Source organism: Alosa sapidissima, chromosome 8, assembly GCF_018492685.1.
Source record: "Alosa sapidissima isolate fAloSap1 chromosome 8, fAloSap1.pri, whole genome shotgun sequence".
Classification (NCBI taxonomy): Eukaryota; Metazoa; Chordata; class Actinopteri; order Clupeiformes; family Clupeidae; genus Alosa; species Alosa sapidissima.
In genome coordinates, this window is record NC_055964.1 from 34750175 (window position 1) to 34771693 (window position 21519).

Below are 21519 nucleotides of genomic sequence, written 5' to 3' on the forward strand. Positions count from 1 at the left end.
TATAGGAACCAGTTTGCCTGAATTTACATATGCTCATTCATATGATCAAGTCATTGCAAGACTTGGTTGGTGTTCTAATGAGATCAATCTCTCATGCATGTCTTAGCAGATGGGGAAAAAATGCCCAATTGCACACTTGAAGATATGAGGAAGTCAATCAAGAAAGACACTTTCATGGAAAAAATCATCCTCAGCATCCCACCGATGATGAAGACTTACCCGCTGTGGCTCTCCTATGCACATGTGCCTGGCAGCAAGTAGGTTGATTGATCATTGATACAGTCATGTGACTATTTTGTAAAGTTTGCAGATATTATATTTTGTAAAGACTGCAGATACTGCCCCAGTGAATAGTAAGGGGCACAGTGCATTGCAGGAAATGCAACGAGTGGTGCTGAAACACTGGCATATAATCCAGTCAGACCCTACATGCTCAAAAAGCCTTCAGCCCCTCAAGGATCATCTACAAGAGCTAGGCCACGCAACATCAGAGACTACTGTATGTACAGGGTTTCCCGCAGGAAATGTGTTAGTCAAGGTGGTAGGTCGTAGGTCTCGGGGGTGGGGGGGGGGGGGGGGGGCGTCTGGTATCGGTTGCCATCCGAGCAGGGGGGGTTCTTGTATCGGTTGCCATCGGTGGGGGGGTGTAGGTGTTGGCGTCTTGTTTGTGCGATACACTACAGACTCTGTATATTTAACAATTATTTATTAAACACTACAATTTTTAATAAATAACCAGCTTCTCAAAATAACAGTTAACAAAGAACAAAGTAACAACACCAAACAAACTATACAACAGTATACAAATATTTCAAAATATTTGTGTAATTTGTGCAATTTTAACAAAGACTATTACAAACTATAGAACAAGTGCAAAAGAAAGTGCAAAACAACAAAATGTGCAAATGTGATCAGTCACTACTTATGGCAGAGCTGACAAGCTGACTAGCATTGTTACAAGCCATCCTCCTTGGCTTTAAAAAGATCATTTCAAGGGCCCTTTAAGGGTAATTGCACTGTTTTACTATTGGACCATTAATGCTTATCTTCATGCAGGCTGTCAGACTGTTGACCTGCAGCCTGTTCCACAAGTCTGTCCTGATCTATACACCGAGAGTGAATGAAGTTTAGATCATTTTATAGTTTTGTGTAATATGGATGGAATTTGAGCGCGGAGCGCTTTTTAATTTAGAGGCCGGAGTGGCCGCTCTGTTCCGCTCCCATACCGCTCACACCACGAGTCTGAGGCCCACTAATGAAACCAAGACCGTTAAATTTCAAAGATATTGGCCATATAGCCTAAGTTCGTTGATGGGGATGGAGTTAGCTAAATAATTTAGAAAGCATACGCGTAGGCACGGATGGGCCTGGACGGGCCTAGGCCCGTCTATTGTCAGTCTTGCGCGCAAGTCAACACTGTGCTGAGAGCAGGTGGCTGTTTACTCGGCCGCTTCTCCGGTCAAATTCGCGTCAGGTCAATTTAGCTCCCCGGTCCCAAAGAACTAAGAGCAACGGCAATATATTTCACTCAGAACATTTATTTTAAAAGACTGCAACACTGATAGTGCAACAACAAACAAGCTTGGCAACGTTAACTAAAGGGATCAGTCGGGATTAATTGCCAAAAGAACGAAAATGACAAATCACACAGTCGGCTAAATATTTTAAACTTGCGCCAAACGGATGAACCCAGCATTGGTGTGTCGCATAAATTAAAACACAAATTGAAGCAACAACTTGATCATTGGACAACCCTACCACTAAACCTTTCCATAGGCCTGCAACGTTTATGACATAAAAAGTGGAATATGAACGCATTTCATCACACCTGACAATTAAACGGAGCTGTGGCTGTTCGCGATTTGACTGATTCTTGAGAACAAGAAGCAAGATATTTGCACCGCTCAGCTCCGCTCCCTAGCTCTGATTCGGAGGCATATCACATATGTAAAGATTATACAATCTGATTATTTTTCGATTCATGACACGTTTCTTCTTATTTTTTAATGCGTTCTGCGGAGAAGGGAGATTGGCGTTGGTCATAGGCGTGCATACATAGACACTAGGTGGTGCTAAAGCACTAGGAAGTTTGCCTTTTATCAACGAAAATGCCCTTTTGAAACTTGTTTTTTTTATTTTTTTTTTTATTAATATTATTAAGATTTTACTGAGGTCGGTTTTGAAATGATCTTTTGAAAACCTGAGCCATTAAAAACGACTGAAACAATGCCCCGAAATGAGCCACCTCCTTGCACACCCGACCAGCCTAGCTCTCTTCCTTTGTCACGTGAACTCGCGCGATCGCGCGCAGGGCACGCCAGATGCGCAGCACCATAGCAGTTCAGTAAGGTCTTCAGATAGCAGGCATGGTCGCTGACAGGCTGCTTCTCCAGTGCCCCATCAGCCAGGTAACATACAGATCAAGCAAAATCTTACAGTTTGCCCTCTAAGCCCAACATGTAATAATTTTGTTGTGCAGTAAAATGTCTCATTCAGCACCAAACAAGCATTTTTGCCGACTGGTCACCTGATAAACTAGTTAGATGAAGCTAGATAAAGTTTTACGCTGTAGCCCAAATCAATGACAGATAACGTGACGACCACATAATTTCGGTAGATTTTGCCAATTTATGTGTTAAGAAGAGCGTTTTCTGTTGTATATGTTTTGTTAGGCAACATGTATTAACACATTCATTTGTGACAGAAGAAACGGGAAGTCATTACATGAATGCCCATTCTGCATTCATGTAATGACAGTCAGTAGCCCACTATAACTCCTTCTCGTACTGTTTGGTCTCTTTATTGTCTTACAGATCAAGTAAAATCGTACAGTTTGCCCTCTAAGCCCAACATGTAATCATTTTGTTGTGCAGTAAAATGTCTCATACAGCATCAAACAACTAAGCATTTTTAGCCGACTGGTCACCTGATAAAGTTTTACGCTGTAGCCCAAGTCAATGACAGATAACGTGAGGACGACCACATAGGCTACAAATAATTTCGGTAGAGTTTGCAATTGCAAATCTATGTGTGAAGACGAACGTTTTCTGTTGTATAGTCTTTGTTAGGCAACATAAATTAACACATTTTGGTCTCTTTATTGTCTTAATTGTATATTGATTTACTAATTGCAGCACAAGTCAAATTTCATACAACATGTGCGTGTAATTTTTTTTATAATTAAGTGTTCCACGTGCGCTAAAAAGTGGATGCTGTGCACAGGACAGTTTCACACACAAATGTCACTCCTTCACTCACCATATAATTTTATATCAGGGTAAAATCACATGTAGCACTACTAAAGTGGTATATTTGATCAAATGTCCCTGTGGGAAAGCATATGTAGGAAAAACACACCAGGCTCTGAAGACGAAGATAAGTGAACACAGAAGCAACATCAGAAACAACGATGAAAAGAGTCCCTTGGCTGTTCATTTTAACAAATTTAGACACCCACCCTCAACTCTGAGGTTCATAGGGATGGAACAGGTCAAAAACCGCCAAAGAGGAGGGAACATAGACAGTCAGCTTTTAAAAAGAGAGGCTTTTTGGATCTACTACCTGGGAACTTTGGCCCCAAGGGGGCTTAATAAAGATTTGATATCAGACCTTTTCTGTATTATAGACTGTGAACAGAAAGTCTAATAATGAATGATTGAACTCTATTTTTTCAAATTTGCATTTGTGTAGGCCTATACTAGATATCTGTTTTTGTCTTGTATAAAGTTTTACTAATGTTTTTTAGTAATGTTTTTTCTTATGTTTTTCTTACATATTTGTTTGGCATTAGTCACGCCACAAGCTTGCCTGCCATACCTGCAAGAGTTAATGAGTCACTGAGCTGGCTCCACCCCTGTAGGCCAGGTGATTTAGACCATGTGCAATGCCTGTGTTTGCAGTGAATCTGAGGAAGACCAACAAGGTCGAAACGTAATTCTTGCCAAACCATGAGAAAAGAAAATCTTAAAGGAAAAATAAAAGAAGTGTGCAGACTTTTCCCTAAAAAAAAACGTTTGCAGGTTTTTGTCCCGCACATGGGACTGTGGACTGAGTCTCTCTGCAAGTGCACAAACCTCATTTCTGTTTATTTTGCAGCTTCAGGGTCCATCCAGAGAAGTCGTTTTCTCAGATGAAAGAGGATTTGGTGGCATATGCACACTTGCAGATTATTCCTCCACTGCAGCCATTGCATGGTTTTGCGGAAGCGCCGTGCTTGATGTATCTCTCGGAGAGTAAGTTGAACCTGCTGACCCCTCCGTTGTAGCTCAAGAATCTGATGAAAGTTATTAGCTGAATAAATGGTGATTTATCTTCACTGTATTAAAGGTTGGATTAGTGGTACTGGAGAATCTGATGAAAGTTATTAGCTGAATAAATGGTGATTTATCTTCACTGTATTAAAGGATGGATTAGTGGTACTGGAGAAGTTAGTTGATATGTGAACTTAACAGCCAAACAAACAGACCCCTACAGTACTTTTAATACTCCATGGGTTCGTGGGTGCGTACTAACGGCACTTGTCTCTGATTGGCTGCAATAGTGTTGTGTGTGTGTGAGTGTGCACTCTGTAGGAAAGGACAGTAATGATGTGTACTGAAAGGATCTCCATGTCCGGGGGTTGGGAGGGTGAGGCTGCTATTTCTAGTTTAGGTTTGATTTTTTTAATATTATGTACTAAAAATCCTACACATAGTTAGCCTGGCTAATGCCTGACCAGAGCCCATCATTGAGATGGGCTCTGAGAACTACACATTCATTTTCTCGTATTCGATATGTGGTTTGCGAATGCCCAGAGCCGTTTATAGGGCGCTATAACTGTCTATCAAATGAGTCTGTACGTAGCTCATAACCGCTTCGGTGTGTTGTCATCGTCTTGCTGTCCCCCCTCCGTTCTGTGATTGGTTCCTTCGTTGAGGTAAAAATTTGGTCACCATGGAATTTGGTCCATGGAATCCACGCTGCCTAGCAGCGTGAATAAAATCGCACGTGTATGGCAGCATAGGGAAACCCAGGCTAACACATAGTACCTTAAAATTCAGAACAAGAATAACCGCTCCCAATTATTCATGTTAAAGAAATGAAAATCTGTTTGTAACCATGGTGATGTGCAAAAGTTTTGGGTATGTGTATTTGTCATCTTTTACCAGCCATTAGTATGCTAAGAGGAAGTATTGGAATATTCAAATATTCTTTTTCAAATAGTGATATTGGTTAAGATGCTTTTGGTTTGCTTAACATGGTATGCTGACAAATGAAAACAACTTGTGTTATTTTGAAAGCATCATTTTTAAAATGTGCTTCAAACGTTTCAAAGTTTTGTATAATAAATGGGAAACATGCACTGATCCCTGATGTCTTCCATTTCCCGACACAGACAACCTTGGTGTGTATCCTCAGATCTCCAAGGGAGGCACGGTAGCTTTTCTTTTTAACAGTCTGACTGGGAAAGAAGAGGCAGTGAAGTTAAAGAAATTGGCAAAAGAGTAAGAATTAGATTTCTTTTTTCATAATTTTGTCTGTTGTAGTTGTAGTTTTGTGCCATATAATCATGAATCATTTGTTCAGTCAATCAAATATATTTAAATATTTTATATTTAACTTTAATTTAAATGAACGTTTACTCAATATTTACTCCAATACAGCCTGTACTGTATGCAAGACGTGAATGCCTTAAACCATTTCCATAAAAACCCTTTAATAACATTTTCAGACTCGGGGATGTGAGGACAGACCTATCGGTGAGGACAACTAGAACCCCAAAAGAGGCAATCATGGTACTTTGTTCTGTATTCTTTGAATATTTGCACAATATGGTATATGTTGTTTACTTAATGGATTATAGCAGATATACTCCCGTACTGTAGTTCATGACCTAATGTAAAGAAATGTGGATATCATGTACAGAATGTAGAGGACGCATACTGTATGTCACCAGGCTTGTGCAAAATTCCAGAATTGAATTGAAACTGGCTCTTAAATTCCAATTCAATTCTTGAATTTCACTTGCATTTCAATTGAGGTAGCAAACAGGAAGCAGAATTGCAATTCAAATTGTGCACAACCCTGTATGTCACTGTTCCCTCAGACACTGTAGGTTTAGATGGAAATTTAACCTTTAGTGTTTACTAAGACCTTCTGGGTAAACAAAGTAAGCAATAGTCTGCATAAAATAAATTAAAAATAGAATGCATACATTTTTTTGTGTCATCTCTCATATCTCAATTATTAAAGGAGAATTCCAGTAATTTTTCAGTAATAGATGTTCATGAGCCCCCATGTTTATACCCCCAGAATGTAGCACTAGCTGCCATGTTTATACCCCCAAAGCGTAGCACTGTAGCTGCCATGTTTATATCCCCAGAGTGTAGCACTGTAGCTGCCATGTTTATACCCTCAGAGTGTAGCACTGTAGCTGCCATGTTTATATCCCCAGAGTGTAGCACTGTAGCAACCCCAGAGTGTAGCACTGTAGCTGCCATGTTTATACCCTCAGAGTGTAGCACTGTAGCTGCCATGTTTATATCCCCACAGTGTAGCACTGTAGCTGCCATGTTTATATCCCTAGAGCGTAGCTCTGTAGCAACCCCAGAGTGTAGCACTGTAGCTCTGTAGCAGCCCTAGGGTGTAGCACTGTAGCTGCCTGGTAGCTCTAGGTGTTGGCTGCAGCAACTCGAGTTAGGTAGGACCAATTGTTTTTGTTTTCTTTTCATTCCGACAGTACACAGGGAAACAGAGATCTATGTGAAAAATTGCCGGAATTCTCCTTTAAATCAAACTTACAGTATGATTTGCATTAGGTTATTTTGGATACAAGTCGTTCTATGAACGAAGAATGCTACTCGGACACCAAAATGAGAAAGCTTGATGCTGTGAAACAGCTGTTTGATGCTTTTGCAAACAGAAGCATGGCGTATGATTTCCCACATCTGATCAGTCTTGTGACTTTTGGGAGAGGAGTCAAAATCATGCACAGGTTTACAGAAAACCTGGAGAAGTTCAAGGTGAGCAACTTTTTGTCGGTTAAAGGGGTGATAGAATGGATGAACGGGCAGCCGTGGCCTACTGGTCAGCACTCCGGACCTGTAACCAGAGGGTTGCCGGTTCGAACCCCGACCAGTAGGCACGGCTGAAGTGCCCTTGAGCAAGGCACCTAACCCCTCACTGCTCCCCGAGCGCCGCTGTTGATGCAGGCAGCTCACTGCGCCGGGATTAGTGTGTGCTTCACCTCACTGTGTGTATGCTGTGTGTGTTTCAATAATTTACGGATTGGGATAAATGCAGAATGCAGAAAGTTTTTTTCCACATGAATAATTAATTACCTTGCAGCCAATGACTACTAACCATTAGAGATCAACCAACTGATTGATCGGCTGATTTTTGGCGTTTTTTAACTAATCAGCATCGGTCGATGTCCGAGTGTAATAGGCAGATTAACAGTCAGACGCACCTGTGGACAGCCTAGTGTTGTTGCTGCTGTAGAACATGTGAGACCCAAGCTGCCCCTTGTGTCAACTAAATTATTATCAGATCCCATCCAGAACTTTTGGAAGAGTACACCAACGTTGTTCCTGGGAGAAAACGGCTTAAATTCGTATCTTTCAAAGCTCTAAATACTTAATTGGTTACCAATGCAATGTTTCTGTTCATAGAGAAAGAAAACGCAAATACAACCGTCGCTACTTTGGATAGGCTATTGATAGTGAGCCTTCCACCAGCTGTAGCTTAGAGGTAGGGATGGGTAGCCTATACCATCAACCACAGGGTTAGATTATTATAGACCATATTGATGAGCTCCGACATTATCTATTCTGTTTTTGGTGTTAGACAATCTCTCTCCCAAGAATTACGAGTTTTAATGCTACTACATTAGGGTGACCAGTGGGGTACACTGGATATCACGTTAGACATACTGTATCTAGGCTATCTAGACATATCGTCTTAGACTATCTAGACATAGAGTCTTAACTCTTAACTTGGGGTATAAGTTAACCGATTGACGCAAAGTGCATCAAAAAACACACCCTTTCTTCTCTTACATTGCTCCGGAACTGTTCAGCGCAGCGAGATGAAACCTTTATTGCATGACAGAGCTTTCCAAAGAGACTACACACTTGTCTGTACGATCAAGTATAAAATAAAAAAAAAATCATGAAATTAAATCAAATTGCATCATATTTACAGTCTATACTTCTCAGCGTTCACCTGCGCACCCATCTGTCTTGTTTGAATTATTCGCGAACCCGTGATCGCATCGATATAGCACGCATATCAAATGAAAGAGGGGATACAGGGCTATCCATTGGTACCATGTTTATCGATCATTCTGGCTTATAAAAACAGACGAAGTGACTGCAAAGTAATAACCTCATGTACACAAACCAACGCTGCACACCCATTACTCTCGTTTGAATTACTCGCGGACCCGTGATCGGATAGATATGCCACGCATGTCAGATGAAAGAGGAGACTCAGAGCTATCATTTGATGTACCCAAGTACATCCTTCTGGGTTATAAAACAGACGGAGTGACAGCAAAATAATAACTTCATATAGCTGGACTTACCCCACGTTTTTGTCTGTTCTTGTGGCAAAGCATGTTTATAATCCAGCGCTATCGTGTGTTTCTCTATGGCAAAGCATGTTCATAATCCGGTTTTGAGATCCTAGCAAATTCCTGCATGGCATCCAATTCAAGGATCACATTGCATCCCAATTTGTTCAACAAAGAAACACCTTTTTTGCCTTTACTTTGTTCATGGCAATGCAGTAAAAAGTTGAGAATCATTATGAGTGGATACACCATAGGCTAACACGCAACCTTGGGTCAAGTCAGGTCAGATCAGTTCGTGTTACAGATATGGAGCGCAAAAAGGTCATTTTTCATCACTAAATAAAAAATGGCATTTATTTCCGTAAATCACACACCACATATTTCTGTAAATTGCTCAGCCCCAGAGTATTCCTCCAACATGCCCTACACACACATGAAATGCATGTAGAGCTATGAGCTTGCTGTCGTGAGATACATCAAAATATAAGAATTTTTATAATATGCTTACTAATACATGAAATGATGGCAGATTTGGATAGCTTAGACGCTGCTGAAAAAAACAATATATAATATGTGTGTGTGGCACTTACAATGACCAGAATAAATCCTTATGAATAAAGGTAGTGCAAATGCCCTAAAAACAGCTTAGGGTTCTAAGGGTTAAGTGATACTACGTTATTTGACATATTTGTAAAACTAGGCTTTCATCTCAGATCTGTGCGCATTCTTGGTGTTGGGATAATGTTGGCCAATCGTGAAATGTGGAGACGCACAAGACCACCTATATTAAACGATTACTTCTGCATTTATGAGCGATAGCGTAATCTAGACTGCGGCCATTTTTAGTGTCTAGCCTATAATCATCATCAACATTAAATATATCGATTGTCATCACATGTTGTATGGTGCACGTCCATAGTGGCATATTTGCCCGCACAACGCTGTTAAAGCGCCTGTGAGATCCAAAATGTTTGGAGAGGCGGAGCTCCACTTATATCACAGAATCTTAAAAGTGAGATAACTTCGTTTTTCAAGATAATTGATTGGTCAGTAGGCGGTAGTTTTTCCCGATTTGAGCTATAACTTAGCACATAACCTGCTCCCGACCAGGTTTGGTTGACAGCATAAGACACCATGGTGATACATGGCGAACGCTAAAACAGAGCCACTTTCGTGTCACAGCATACCCTGGCTCAGAGCGCAACATATCTTGCTAACTCACTAATCAAGATTCCTTTAGACTCACTAATACAGATTTCCCAGAACTAAAACCGGGACACATACTGTACGTGCAAGCACATAGGTTTGCCATGAACATGTGCCACGTCAGACATAGACACAGACAGTAGGCACAATTCCTGTGAGGCGCGGACGCCACTGATCCACCATTCCCATTTAGTTTAGAGGATATTATAATGTGATCATTGCCATCACAATGCTTTCAAATGCATTTCTCCCCAACACTGGTTGCACATAATTAATATAATTAAAAAGATAAATGGTATTATTGGGTTATAATCATATGATTTGTGTAATGTTCTACTTTCTTTAGGCACATGTGCACAGTCTAAAGGCATCTGGACCAACACCTCTATATGATGCATTGTCTCAAAGTGTTTCTGAGCTCAACAACATTAAAACAAAATTTCCTGAGTGCCGTCTACGTGTCATATGTTTAACAGATGGAAATGATGTTGGGTTAGTATTTATTTAGATGTTGTGAATCTTTTTCTAATGGGTCATTCCACATCAATTCAACCAGGGCCCACGCACTTAGGTCTCAAAAAATTCTGAACCACAGGTTACTCTATACAACCACAGGTGGCACTGTGGTAACTTTATATAAAACATATTGATCTCAATGGGGCTCAAAAAAAAGAGGCCGAACAAAATCGACACCCCCCTCCCCCTGTAAAACTGGCTGTATCTTGGAAAGTATTGATCTTACATAAAAGTAATTTTACAGTGTGTCTCCTGGGTAACATAGGTACACCTGGTATTTTTTTCAGAATTCTTTGAGACTTGTGCGTGGGCCCTGGTTGAATTGACGTGGAATGACCCTAATACAATTTCTAATACAATATTTACAATATTGTCATTGTGCTGAATTCTAAACATACATTTCTCATGATAGGTCAGAGACAACCCCTGTGTGTATTGCACGCATGTTGATGAGTGCCAACATTGTTGTTGACAGCATCCTGGTCGGACAAGCTGATAACAACGTACTGCATGGGATTAGTAATGTAACAGGCCTGTATCCTGTCTTGTAAATCTGTGCAGTTTTCTCTCAAATTGTGTTTGAATGTTTGCTGTGTTCATAATGCATTAGGGAAGAGCTGTAATTTACCTTTCCCCTGTAGGAGGATGCTGTTTTAAACCAGACACAAGTAAAACGGCTCTGAAACTCTTCGAAATGGAAACAGTCCTCTCTCTGGAAAGCAGAAAACTCAAGTATAAGTTACCACAATCCATCACATCTGTGGTAAATACCCTTTTGATCTGTTTAGAATATAGCATTAAGCTTTTAGGGAAATGAAACACACAATGGCCTCCGTGATCTTAAACAGAATCTAGAGAACATGGACATACTGTACGTTAAATAGCATGTAACAATTGCAATAAAAGGGTAAATATGTAAAGTGCTAAAACTTTTTTGCAGAAGAAGTTGACAGGAATCTTTGCCACCCATGGCTACGATGTCACACCACAGGTGAAATTGCCCCCGGGAGTAGAGGATAAAGTGGTGGTGACTGAAGAGTAAGATCGTAGTTCATCTTTCTGTGATTCTGCTGTAACTGCTGTTACAGTAAATGTGGCGTGATGGCCTGCCTTAAACCTCCCTGCAAATCCCATGCTTATGCTGTAACTGCTGTTAAATGCAGTGTGATGGCCTGCCTTAAACCTTCCTGCAAATGCTATAACAGAACAAGTCAATAGTCCAGCATAGCTACTGTTCATTATTTTGTACGTCATTATTTTGTAATCATAGTGCTCTGAAGAAAAAGATTCTGGAATCCAAAACGACACGCTTCATGGAGAAGGACCGACGCATCATGGAGGAGCTGAAAAGCCTGCACTGCGATCCCCATCCCTACTGTTCAGTCTTCCCCTCAGACACGGACTTCAGTAAGCCACGTCTAGATTCTTATCTTTCCCTCAGACAGACTTCAGTAAGCCATGTTTAGATTCTTGCAAATAGGTGTATTGGACTCCACAAATCAAACATAAAAATATTGTCCTAATGCATAATTTTAGTTTCATACCAATTATGTGACCTTGCAGCGTTTTGGAAGATCCTGATGCAGGGCCCTCCAGACACTCCGTATGAGAACGGGGTTTTTGAACTCTACTGTCAGTTTGGTGACGCCTATCCAGTGAAACCACCTCTAGTGCGTTTCATCACACCTGTATCCTTCTTAGCAGCAGTCCTTTCTTCATGTCTGTCTGTTTATGTTTTTCTGTGTGTGTGTGTGTGTGTGTCAGAGCCGTGTTGATCTGAAACGCCTGGCCAGAGACTCGAGGTTTAAGCTGTGTCCAGTCTAGTTATATGCGTGATCTGTGATCAGAGGCCAGGCGCATTGTTCAAAATGGTTGTTCTTTCTTGATCAGTAACATCCATTAAACCAATGATAGTGACATCTTTCATTACCCTTAACAGCAAGCAGCGCAACAACAAACAGCGCGTCAGTATTTTGACAGACATTTGAAGGAATCTGCTTGCACGGTTAGGTCTACTTTGTTTACAAATTTGTAAAACATTTTCTAGGCTTCAACTAGTGCTACAGCTGAAGGTAGAAAGAGCTGTTGGAGCCTATTGTAGCTGAGCTTAACAGCACCTAGGCTATAATATACCTGCCTAATGTAGCTTAACAGCACCAGCACCTAGGCTATAATATATCTGCCTAATGTAGCTTAACAGCACCTAGGCTATAATATACCTGCCTAATGTAGCTTAACAGCACCTAGGCTATAATATACCTGCCTAATGTAGCTTAACAGCACCTAGGCTATAATATATCTGCCTAATGTAGCTTAAAGGAGAAACTCGTTGTGATATTGACCTAAAGTGTGTTAAAACATGATACCGAGTGTGAACTTCTGTCCCATAGCTTATTCCGACTTGTCCCCTGCACTCCGAAATCTGGCGCTAGTTAGCCGATGCTACCAACAGGTTTTCAATGGGGGTGCCTCGGGCATCTGGCTAGCCATGCAAATAAATCACTGTTTTACACCATTTACAAGGCTCAAAGTAGCTCCACAATTCATTGGTAGACTTCCGAGGGTCCTGACATTTAAAACGAGACATTGAGAACTTTGAAAAAGCACTGGTAGTTTATTTACAAGACGATTTATACAGGCAGTACCTTCAGGAAGTTTACCGTTCACCGCCATCTTGAATTTAGTCACGATAAGTCGAGCGATAAGTACGAATGAACAGGTATGATAAGGGTATAATCATACCTTGACCAGATAAGTGGCTCAGATTCCAAAAATAATTCTGTGGAAATGCATGGATTTCAGTTGCTTACAGTAGCAGCAACTGGAATCCATGCATTTCCAAGGAATTATTTTTGGAATGTCATTTAGCCTCAGAGCCACCTCACTGCTCCGGGTTAGTGTGTGCTTCACCTCACTGTGTGTTGTGAATGTTTCACTAATTCACGGATTGGGATAAATGCAGTGACCAAATTTCCCTCACGGGATCAAAAGGTGTATATATATATACTTATACTTAGAAGGAACTAGCTATGGCAATTTAAAAACCATATAGTGATTAACGAGATGGTGAGCCCAGAAAGACAAATTAAAAATGCAAACAGTCATAATCAAAATCATGGTCCTAAAAGCGGCCGCTTCCATCAGATTGACACTTGGTTATGGTTTGTTTATTGATCTATTTGGTCTGAAGGCACGCACACAAGATGCCACTCAAATGTCCTTAACAACTTTAAAGGTGTACCACTGCAACGTGAACAATGTTGGACGAATCTGCCACAACATATTTGATCGTAACTACTCTGCTAACATCACCATGAGGGAGATCCTGAATGCAGTGTACGGCCTCCTCATAGCCCCAGAGCCTGATGATCCTTTAGACAGGTGAGTCCTCATAGCACCAGTGATCCTTTAGACAGGTGAGTCCTCATAGCACCAGAGCCCGAAGATCCTTTAGATAGGTGAGTCCTCATAGCACCAGAGCCTGATGACCCTTTAGACAGGTGAGTCCTCATAGCACCAGAGCCCGATGATCCTTTAGACAGGTGAGTCCTCATAGCCCCAGAGCCCGATGATCCTTTAGACAGGTGAGTCCTCATAGCCCCAGTGATCCTTTAGACAGGTGAGTCCTCATAGCCCCAGAGCTCGTTTAGACAGGTGAGTACAGTTGGACACTCTGGTCACATTACAATAACACAATAACCAGTTTTCATAAATCTATTAACAAAATGTTGGTAGGTTTATCAATGGGATAGTAGAGCATAGATAGTACAGTACAGTACAGTACAGTATAGCACCAAAGGATATCTAATCACGCTAAAAACATACATAACTGATTGTACTCAGTAGCCCCGTTTACATGGGCACGTTAAATCGGATTACAAGTAGAGTAATGGCTCAATCGGAATAGAAATGCCTGTAGCGGTTACTTCACAAAGATAGAATTTTGACCCTCTGGCAGGAAAGACCGAATCAGTACCCTGCCAGCTTAGTTTGACACAACACTGCCGCTCCACCAACCCGCTACCAAAACATAATAATGTATGGAGAATAAATCATTTCAGATGAATATACGCGTGAGTCACAAAATCTGACTTCACTTCTTCTGTGAACGTAGCAAAGCAAAAACATTGTGTGAAGGGACAGCGAGGGGAAAAAACACCCAAGCCTAGGCTATGCTGTGAGTGTGGCGCTGATAGGAGGCCAATGCATTTAGCTACGAAATGCATACATTTCTAATATTAGAAATGTTTAGTGGCATTTTGTGTTTTTTAAATGTTCCAACAGTAGGCCTAGTTTTTATACCATTGAAATGGGTCTGTTTACCACATTTTACGACTGACAATTCTGGCCAATGTAACATTCTAGCCTGGTTTCTAGTTGTCATTATAAGCACAGCAATAAACATTACATTATGCATCACTGACGATGGACCTAACAGTGAGGTACGATTACTTGCGGTACGATACTCAGACGAGTTTTGGGGGCATGCTGTCATGTAATTTTGCTTAACTTGTTTTTTGGTCATCTTACTACTCTTAAAGCTGCAGTCGCCAAGTCTGACAGATTGAGGGGAAATTTTGAATGTTTACAACTCTCATGCCCCTCCCCCACTACTACGAGCACCCTCTCATCGAGTTTGTACTCGTCAGTGTGCTCCAGACTTCACCAGACTGTGATTGACAGTCAGATCTCACACAGCCCTGCTCTGATTGGACCAGAAGAACCAGGAGCTGTGGATTTTTGCAAAACAAAAAACAGGCTGTAGGTGGAAGTAGAAGTGTGTTTTTTTTTCTAAAACTGGTGAATATGATCAAAAAAATCTTGCCAACTGCAGCTTTAACAAGAGCCCTTTGGACAACTAGATTGCGCCATTAGCTGACTTATAACATGTAGTAGGCTTGGAGTAGAGAGGTGGGGTGTTGATTAACACCTGTTGATGTTGACGAAGAGTTCAGTCCCCCTGGTAGTCTTATATCTCCTTCTACACCTCTGATTTACATTACTAGTTACATCATCTCAGACAAAGCCTATTTTATACAGTCTATGGACGAAACACTGTGTCAATGTATGTAAACAAATGAGTTTCCATTGCAGCAATACAACTAGGAGCTTCTAAATGATGAAATGCTTGTTCCGTGTAAATGCAGATTAAATGCAAATCAGATTATTTACCGGTCAGATTAATTTCAATCTGATTGAAATAAAAACATCCATGTAAATGTGGCTAGTGTAGGCTCTGAGGGGTAATTTGTAGTGTTGCACGGTGTATCGATACTAAAAAGGTATCACGATGCCTTCACGCAAAAAACGATACGATTTCTGACGTTTTTAGAATCGATACTTTATTAAAATAATAAAGTTCTGCGTCTGTGTAAACTGCTGCTCTCATTGCTCCTTGCACGCATCTAGGCAAGTGGGCGTGTCAAGCACGCATCTCTGAGTGAGTGAGTGCGCAGCTAACGTCAACATAGTTCTTTGCCGACAGTACTCTGCCTTGTGGATAAAACAAAAGGTGAAGTGAAATCTGGAACTATATGGGATACATCGCGAATAGTGAAGGCAAGCCATCAGGGGGAGTAGTGAAGGCAAGCCATCAGGGAGAGTAGTGAAGGCAAGCCATCAGGTACACAGAGGCCCGTTTGTAAAATATGTTTCAAAGTCATTTATAAGCAGTAGCCTAGGCTACGCATGGCTAAACACCTCGCAGACATATCCCAGCATTTTTAAAGAGTTTAAAGAACGACAGGTTAACGAATATGCTATAGAAAACACGACTACATGGTTAGTGCCAAGTTATTCTCTTCTGCTTTAGTCTAGCCTAAGTGAAACGAGTATGGTTCTCTGGGATAAAGCGAACCTTCCTTCATCAATGAATTTTGACGAGACATAACGAGGTAATCATTTTGACGAGACATAACGAGCTGTAGCCTAATCATAGGGTGCTAACGTGATGAAAGCGCAATGTTCACGTCAGAATATCATTACCATAACTTGTAAACAATCTATTTCATGTTCGGTCAGTACTACTGGTAATATTTGTCATGGCATGTAGACTGCAATTTGTTCAATAATTATTGCCCAGATGTTGGATAGGCTACCCGAAATGCGCTAATTAAAGCCCACAGCATATTACCACCAAAGCGTGTTGAGTCCTGATAACAATAGCGGCTTATTGTTACGTGGTAGCAATGTTATCAAAGAAATAGACGTAATGTAGGAATGCACACAGATAAATTGCAACAGGTAATGGTGTAGGCCTATCTGACGAAGACCTGAGTGGTTGGAACGTTGTACTTGTACACTGGGCGCAAAGAAGACTATCCTCACATTTTTCCCTTTGCAACTGTCAAAGAAATCCCATGGCCTAGGGTAGCCTATACTTTACATCAGATGGCCTAAAGATTAGGCCCCTCTGCATAGCATTCAGTGATTTGCATGCAGTAATTTCAACACTGACCTTGATCTAGCCTATTTTGGCTATTTAAAGCTACTTTATTGCCAAAACACAATGTAAATGAACTATAACAAACAATAAAGGACTTAATCACACAAAGTAGGCCTACTATTTTACTGACTATAAAAAAATAATTATTATGTAGGAAGTTTAGAATTTTAGAACCCAGAATTGACCTGCACACTACAAAAGTGCACTGAATTCAACACAAATGACCCAATTCACTTGGAGGAGGTATGAGTCCTTTCTTTTCCAGATATCTTAGGATTTCACTGTAGTATCGAGCATCGTGATATTTATGGCAGGTATCGTATCGAAGTCATAATTTTGGTATCGTGACAACACTAGTAATTTGTTCACATCTTTGTATAATTCAGTGGTATGCATGATTAACTGAAAGAGATGTAATATCTTAAATTAACGTTGTTGTTTCAGTGTCTTAGCAGAAGAATTCATTACCAGCCCCGACACATACAAAGAAAAGGCCCAGAAAAACACAGAAGCCATTGCAAAAGCAACAATGTATGACATGGAAAAGGTAAACATTGCATTCTCGCCCCACAGAATAAGTGTATAGCCGTGTGTAGCAGGTATTGGTGAGGATATATTTACTCTCTACAAACTGGACATCTTGAGACATTGTCATATTCTTTTTCTAAATATGTCTGCACTCTCTCCTGTATCTCAAGAACCCTCTATTGTGTATGTTTTTACATTTTTCAATTGGCCCTCCCACCAACACTTCTAAAATAGACTATTCTTTGCTTACTTTTTGATACTTTTGGTTATGAGAGCAGCAGTGTGAATGTTTAACGTAACTAAATGTCTTTTAGAAATTGCTGGGAGCAGATACTCAAAGGGCATGTGTGCCTCCTTACTTCATATGCCCACTGACTAAGAAGATGTTTGTTGAGCCAGTAAAGACAACACATGGGCAAATCTATGAGCGACGAGCAATCGAAGATTACCTGAAGCAGTAAGTTGGATACATCAAGTCACGTGTAACCGTTTTTAGTTAATAACCAGAAAATGCTAAGTATTTGTATATGTGTTTTTAACAGAACCAAAACTGATCCACAATCTGGTGCCCCTCTTGATGAATCAGGCCTGAAGCCAGATAAAGACCTGAAACGTCTGGTGAAAAAGTATCGAGCCGAACAACTTAAGGAGACATGAAAAACCAATACTGTTGATGGTCATTTAAGGGTCATCCCAATAATAATAACAGAAAATAAGTGCCTTTAACTTACATTCACATTCAACATGAATAATGAAAACCCTAAACTTAGAGCTGACATTTATACACATTTAACACAAATGAACAAAAATGTGATAATTTAATCACACATACAAATGGTGATAACTGAACACATGGATCATAATAACTTGTTTGTCAGCATTCTTGGGTAGTGTGGTAGACACATGTATGACATTCATTGAATCTGTAACTTTACTTACCGTTTGTCAGTTCTCTTATGAAAGAAAAAATGCCTTTATATTTTCTTCCACTTTTCCCTTTTTTAATTACAATGTGAAGTAGCCTGTAGTGACCTATAGAATTACCAGTTTTGCAATGACCTTTTTGCATTATCTTGCAGTTTGCTATTGCTATATATAAATCATCTATATATACTTTATATTCTTAAAAGTGTTTTTCGAAAAGACGCTGCAGGCTATTGGAGTGACTAGTCAGAGAGTTTGATAGACTTTATGCTTTCCCGTGTAGGTTAGATTCTGAACTTGAATTCCTTAAATGGTGGTTTAAGACATGTAGATTGCAGATTGTTATTTTACATTATTGTTTTACCTTTTTGACAACATTGGGTGGTGGGAAGTATAAGCTTGTAGCAGACATAGGGCTAAGATGTGCCGGTATTGTTCACTTTTCCACATAGACCCCTATGGGACATATGGCTGCAGTATGCCTGTGTTGTTCACTTTTCCACATAGACCCCTATGGGACATACAGTATGGCTGCAATAAGCCTGTGTTGTTAGCGTTCCCCAATTCTCTGAAAATGTTTTAACAAGTTTTTTACACCTTTCCTGTTTTAAAACTTTTGTGAGAACTAATTGTGATGACCTTGTTGGGAAGTAGGAATGCAGCTAATTGCAGTTGCAGCGAGCTGCTTGCACAATCTTTACGCAAATAAAAATAGCTAAATTGGATCATCATTAGTCATCATAAATCATTAGTCACATAATATTTACAGACATCTTCCAAAAGTAATTTTCTGCATGACACTGCAGGCCAGTTCACTGCCCAGCCAAAGAGCTTGCCAAACATGCTTTTGTATTCTTAATCCTGTAGATTCTGAATCTTAATTTGTTAAATGGTGGTTTGGGATACAATATGTAGAAAAGGATTTGCATTTATCTAGCCTAGAAGTTTACTTTTTTTGTAAGCCTGATTTTCTTTCCACATTCATATTAACCAATAAAATATAATTCTTTAATGAATGCTCAGCCTACTCAAATGATATTATGTGGTTGGGGACTTAAGATGTAATGTTTTGGTTAATGGAGATAAATGAATTCACTTTAATGCTAACATAATGAGTCATTTATGCCGCAGACAGTAAGGGTGACTTTTACATTACATTTTTTAAAATCTATTGTACAAAACAAAATGACTACAGATATGTAGTTTTCAACTTGGCCTGTTCACTGGTATTGGAAATATATCCAACAACACTGTTCAGCATCCATGTTTTGCTACAATGGTGGAACAAATTTCCCTAACAGAGAAAGAAATGGCAAGGTGTTAAATAATTGTAAAACTATACCTTTAACATAAAGAGAGGGAGATCATGCTAAACTGGCTTCCACTGTTGTTCCACTCAAGTTGCAAGTCCCTTATAATTGGGATTTATAATTGACATTTGTAAATCACTCTGGATTAAAAGCGTCTGCTAAATGAATACATGTAAACGTAAACAGGTTCCTGTTTGTGACGAGCCACATAAGACCGACTGACTTCTAGAGACCAATGAGGAAGCATAAAACAAGACAGGATCAGTATTCACAGAGGTGATTTGTTTACACTAGTTAATGGGGTGATGGATGTTCAGATCAATTATAATCTAAACTGAAAGGTACCATCCACAACAAAATGTGGATTTGAGCTCAACAGCCCATCTCTTTTCTGGGCTTCTGTAGAAAAGTGTTGACTGGCTGGAATTCTGGGTTTGGTCTGAGTCTCCTTGAGCCAGCGAGGGTTTTTCTCCAGTGCATTCACTGAATGGACAGCTAGAGCGCTGTTAGGGGCAAATCTGAAACTGACCAGATGTGATATTAGTGGATAAAAAAATCATGCACTGAACGTTTAAAAAAAAAAGAAGTTATGTTTGTGGGCTTTTTAACCTTTTGACAGGGCAGTGAAGATCAGACAGGAAGCGAGTGGGGGAGAGATGGGAGTGGGCTCAGGAAATGACCTCAGCCTGGGCTCGAGCCTGGGTCCCTGTGGGCACTAGACCTGAACGTGGCACGGCACGCCAACGCTGCTGCTGTACTACGGCTCCCACCACAAACTGAACCTTTAACATTCTAGGTGTTTTGGTGTGTGTGTCTGATCACTTATCACACATCATGGCAAAGCGTTTCTGCAGGGCGTCATAGCTGCGACCTATCTTGTCTGAGATGGTGACCCAGTTTGCTCCATGCTGCATGCGCAGCTTCTTCAAGGCCTCGTTGTTTATAGCCCTAAAATGAATACCTTGTTGGATGAATGTAGTCACTCCAACCCCTGTTACAGGACTTCTGTCTTTGCGCACAGCTGTGTACCCATGAATTAAAAAATCAAGAGAAGGTTTTAACCAAGTTTCCTGAACACAGATAATGTTAGGTTTGACAGATTGTTCTTCAATAAAACACTTTAACTCTTGTCCATTAGCAATTCAACTCCTGGCGTTCCATTGCAAAATGGATATCTCCATCAGTACCCACCACCACATGATAGGGGCATGACTTAGGGGCAGCCGTGGCCCACTGGTTAGCACTCTGGACTTGTAACCGGAGGGTTGCTGGTTCGAGCCCCGACCAGTGGGCCGTGGCTGAAGTGCCCTTGAGCAAGGCACCTAACCCCTCACTGCTCCCCGAGCGCCGCCGTTGTAGCAGGCAGCTCACTGCGCCGGGATTAGTGTGTGCTTCACCTCACTGAGTGTTCACTGTGTGCTGTTTGTGTTTCACTAATTCACTGATTGGGTTAAATGCAGAGACAAAATTTCCCTCACGGGATCAAAAAAGTATATATACTTACTTATACTTATGATGACTGACTTTCTACTACCTCTGTTCTGAGCATGTCATTATGATCTTAATTTTCACTGTTCTGCTGTCTGTTTGTGCTGTGCAGTTCATGACTTCCACCATAAATGCAATAAATGTCTTCTTTTCAGTGTATTTTCATTTACTCTACAGCATTTCTGAACAATGTTTTGGGCTGGAGTTTGGATCACAGGCACTACCCTTGGGCTTACATTATAGCCTACCTTGTTCTAATTAGGCGGGTCAATATAGGGTTCAACGTCGTTTTTTTTCATGGATTCTGGTACTGTTGGACATGCTAAATAACATACTAAAAATCTAGTGAAATCTGACCTTGGGAAAGGGGTCATTTTCAAAATGGCTGCCAAAATGGCTGTCAAGAGGTTAACTGGTAGCCTAGAAATCTAGACGCACCCTAGCGGCGGCAAATTAATTTGCTCAGCCTGTACATCTAGTATCAAACCATAGGGATTTCTATTGGCTAACACCGTGGATGTTATTCAATCACAGCGCTCTATTTTGTTAGA

General features: G+C 40.6%; 1 protein-coding gene across 9 annotated transcripts in view; it reads left to right on the plus strand.

Moving 5' to 3' along the window:
* Window positions 1–19271, plus strand: part of LOC121715138 — a 43947-nt gene extending 24676 nt beyond the window's left edge. For 6 of the 9 annotated variants that reach the window (XM_042100539.1, XM_042100546.1, XM_042100538.1 and 3 more), the window contains 15 exons: window positions 107–257; window positions 4096–4232; window positions 5375–5483; window positions 5711–5774; window positions 6798–7001; window positions 10104–10249; window positions 10686–10804; window positions 10915–11036; window positions 11214–11311; window positions 11544–11680; window positions 11837–11961; window positions 13509–13654; window positions 17163–17265; window positions 17561–17703; window positions 17789–19271. In XM_042100539.1, coding sequence (XP_041956473.1) covers window positions 107–257; window positions 4096–4232; window positions 5375–5483; window positions 5711–5774; window positions 6798–7001; window positions 10104–10249; window positions 10686–10804; window positions 10915–11036; window positions 11214–11311; window positions 11544–11680; window positions 11837–11961; window positions 13509–13654; window positions 17163–17265; window positions 17561–17703; window positions 17789–17903 — 1919 coding nt within the window. In that variant the 3' untranslated portion in view covers window positions 17904–19271. The remainder of the gene's footprint in view (window positions 1–106; window positions 258–4095; window positions 4233–5374; window positions 5484–5710; window positions 5775–6797; window positions 7002–10103; window positions 10250–10685; window positions 10805–10914; window positions 11037–11213; window positions 11312–11543; window positions 11681–11836; window positions 11962–13508; window positions 13655–17162; window positions 17266–17560; window positions 17704–17788) is intronic. The other 3 variants (XM_042100542.1, XM_042100541.1, XM_042100545.1) reach the window with 3 other exon arrangements.
* Window positions 19272–21519: the final 2248 nt, after the last annotated feature.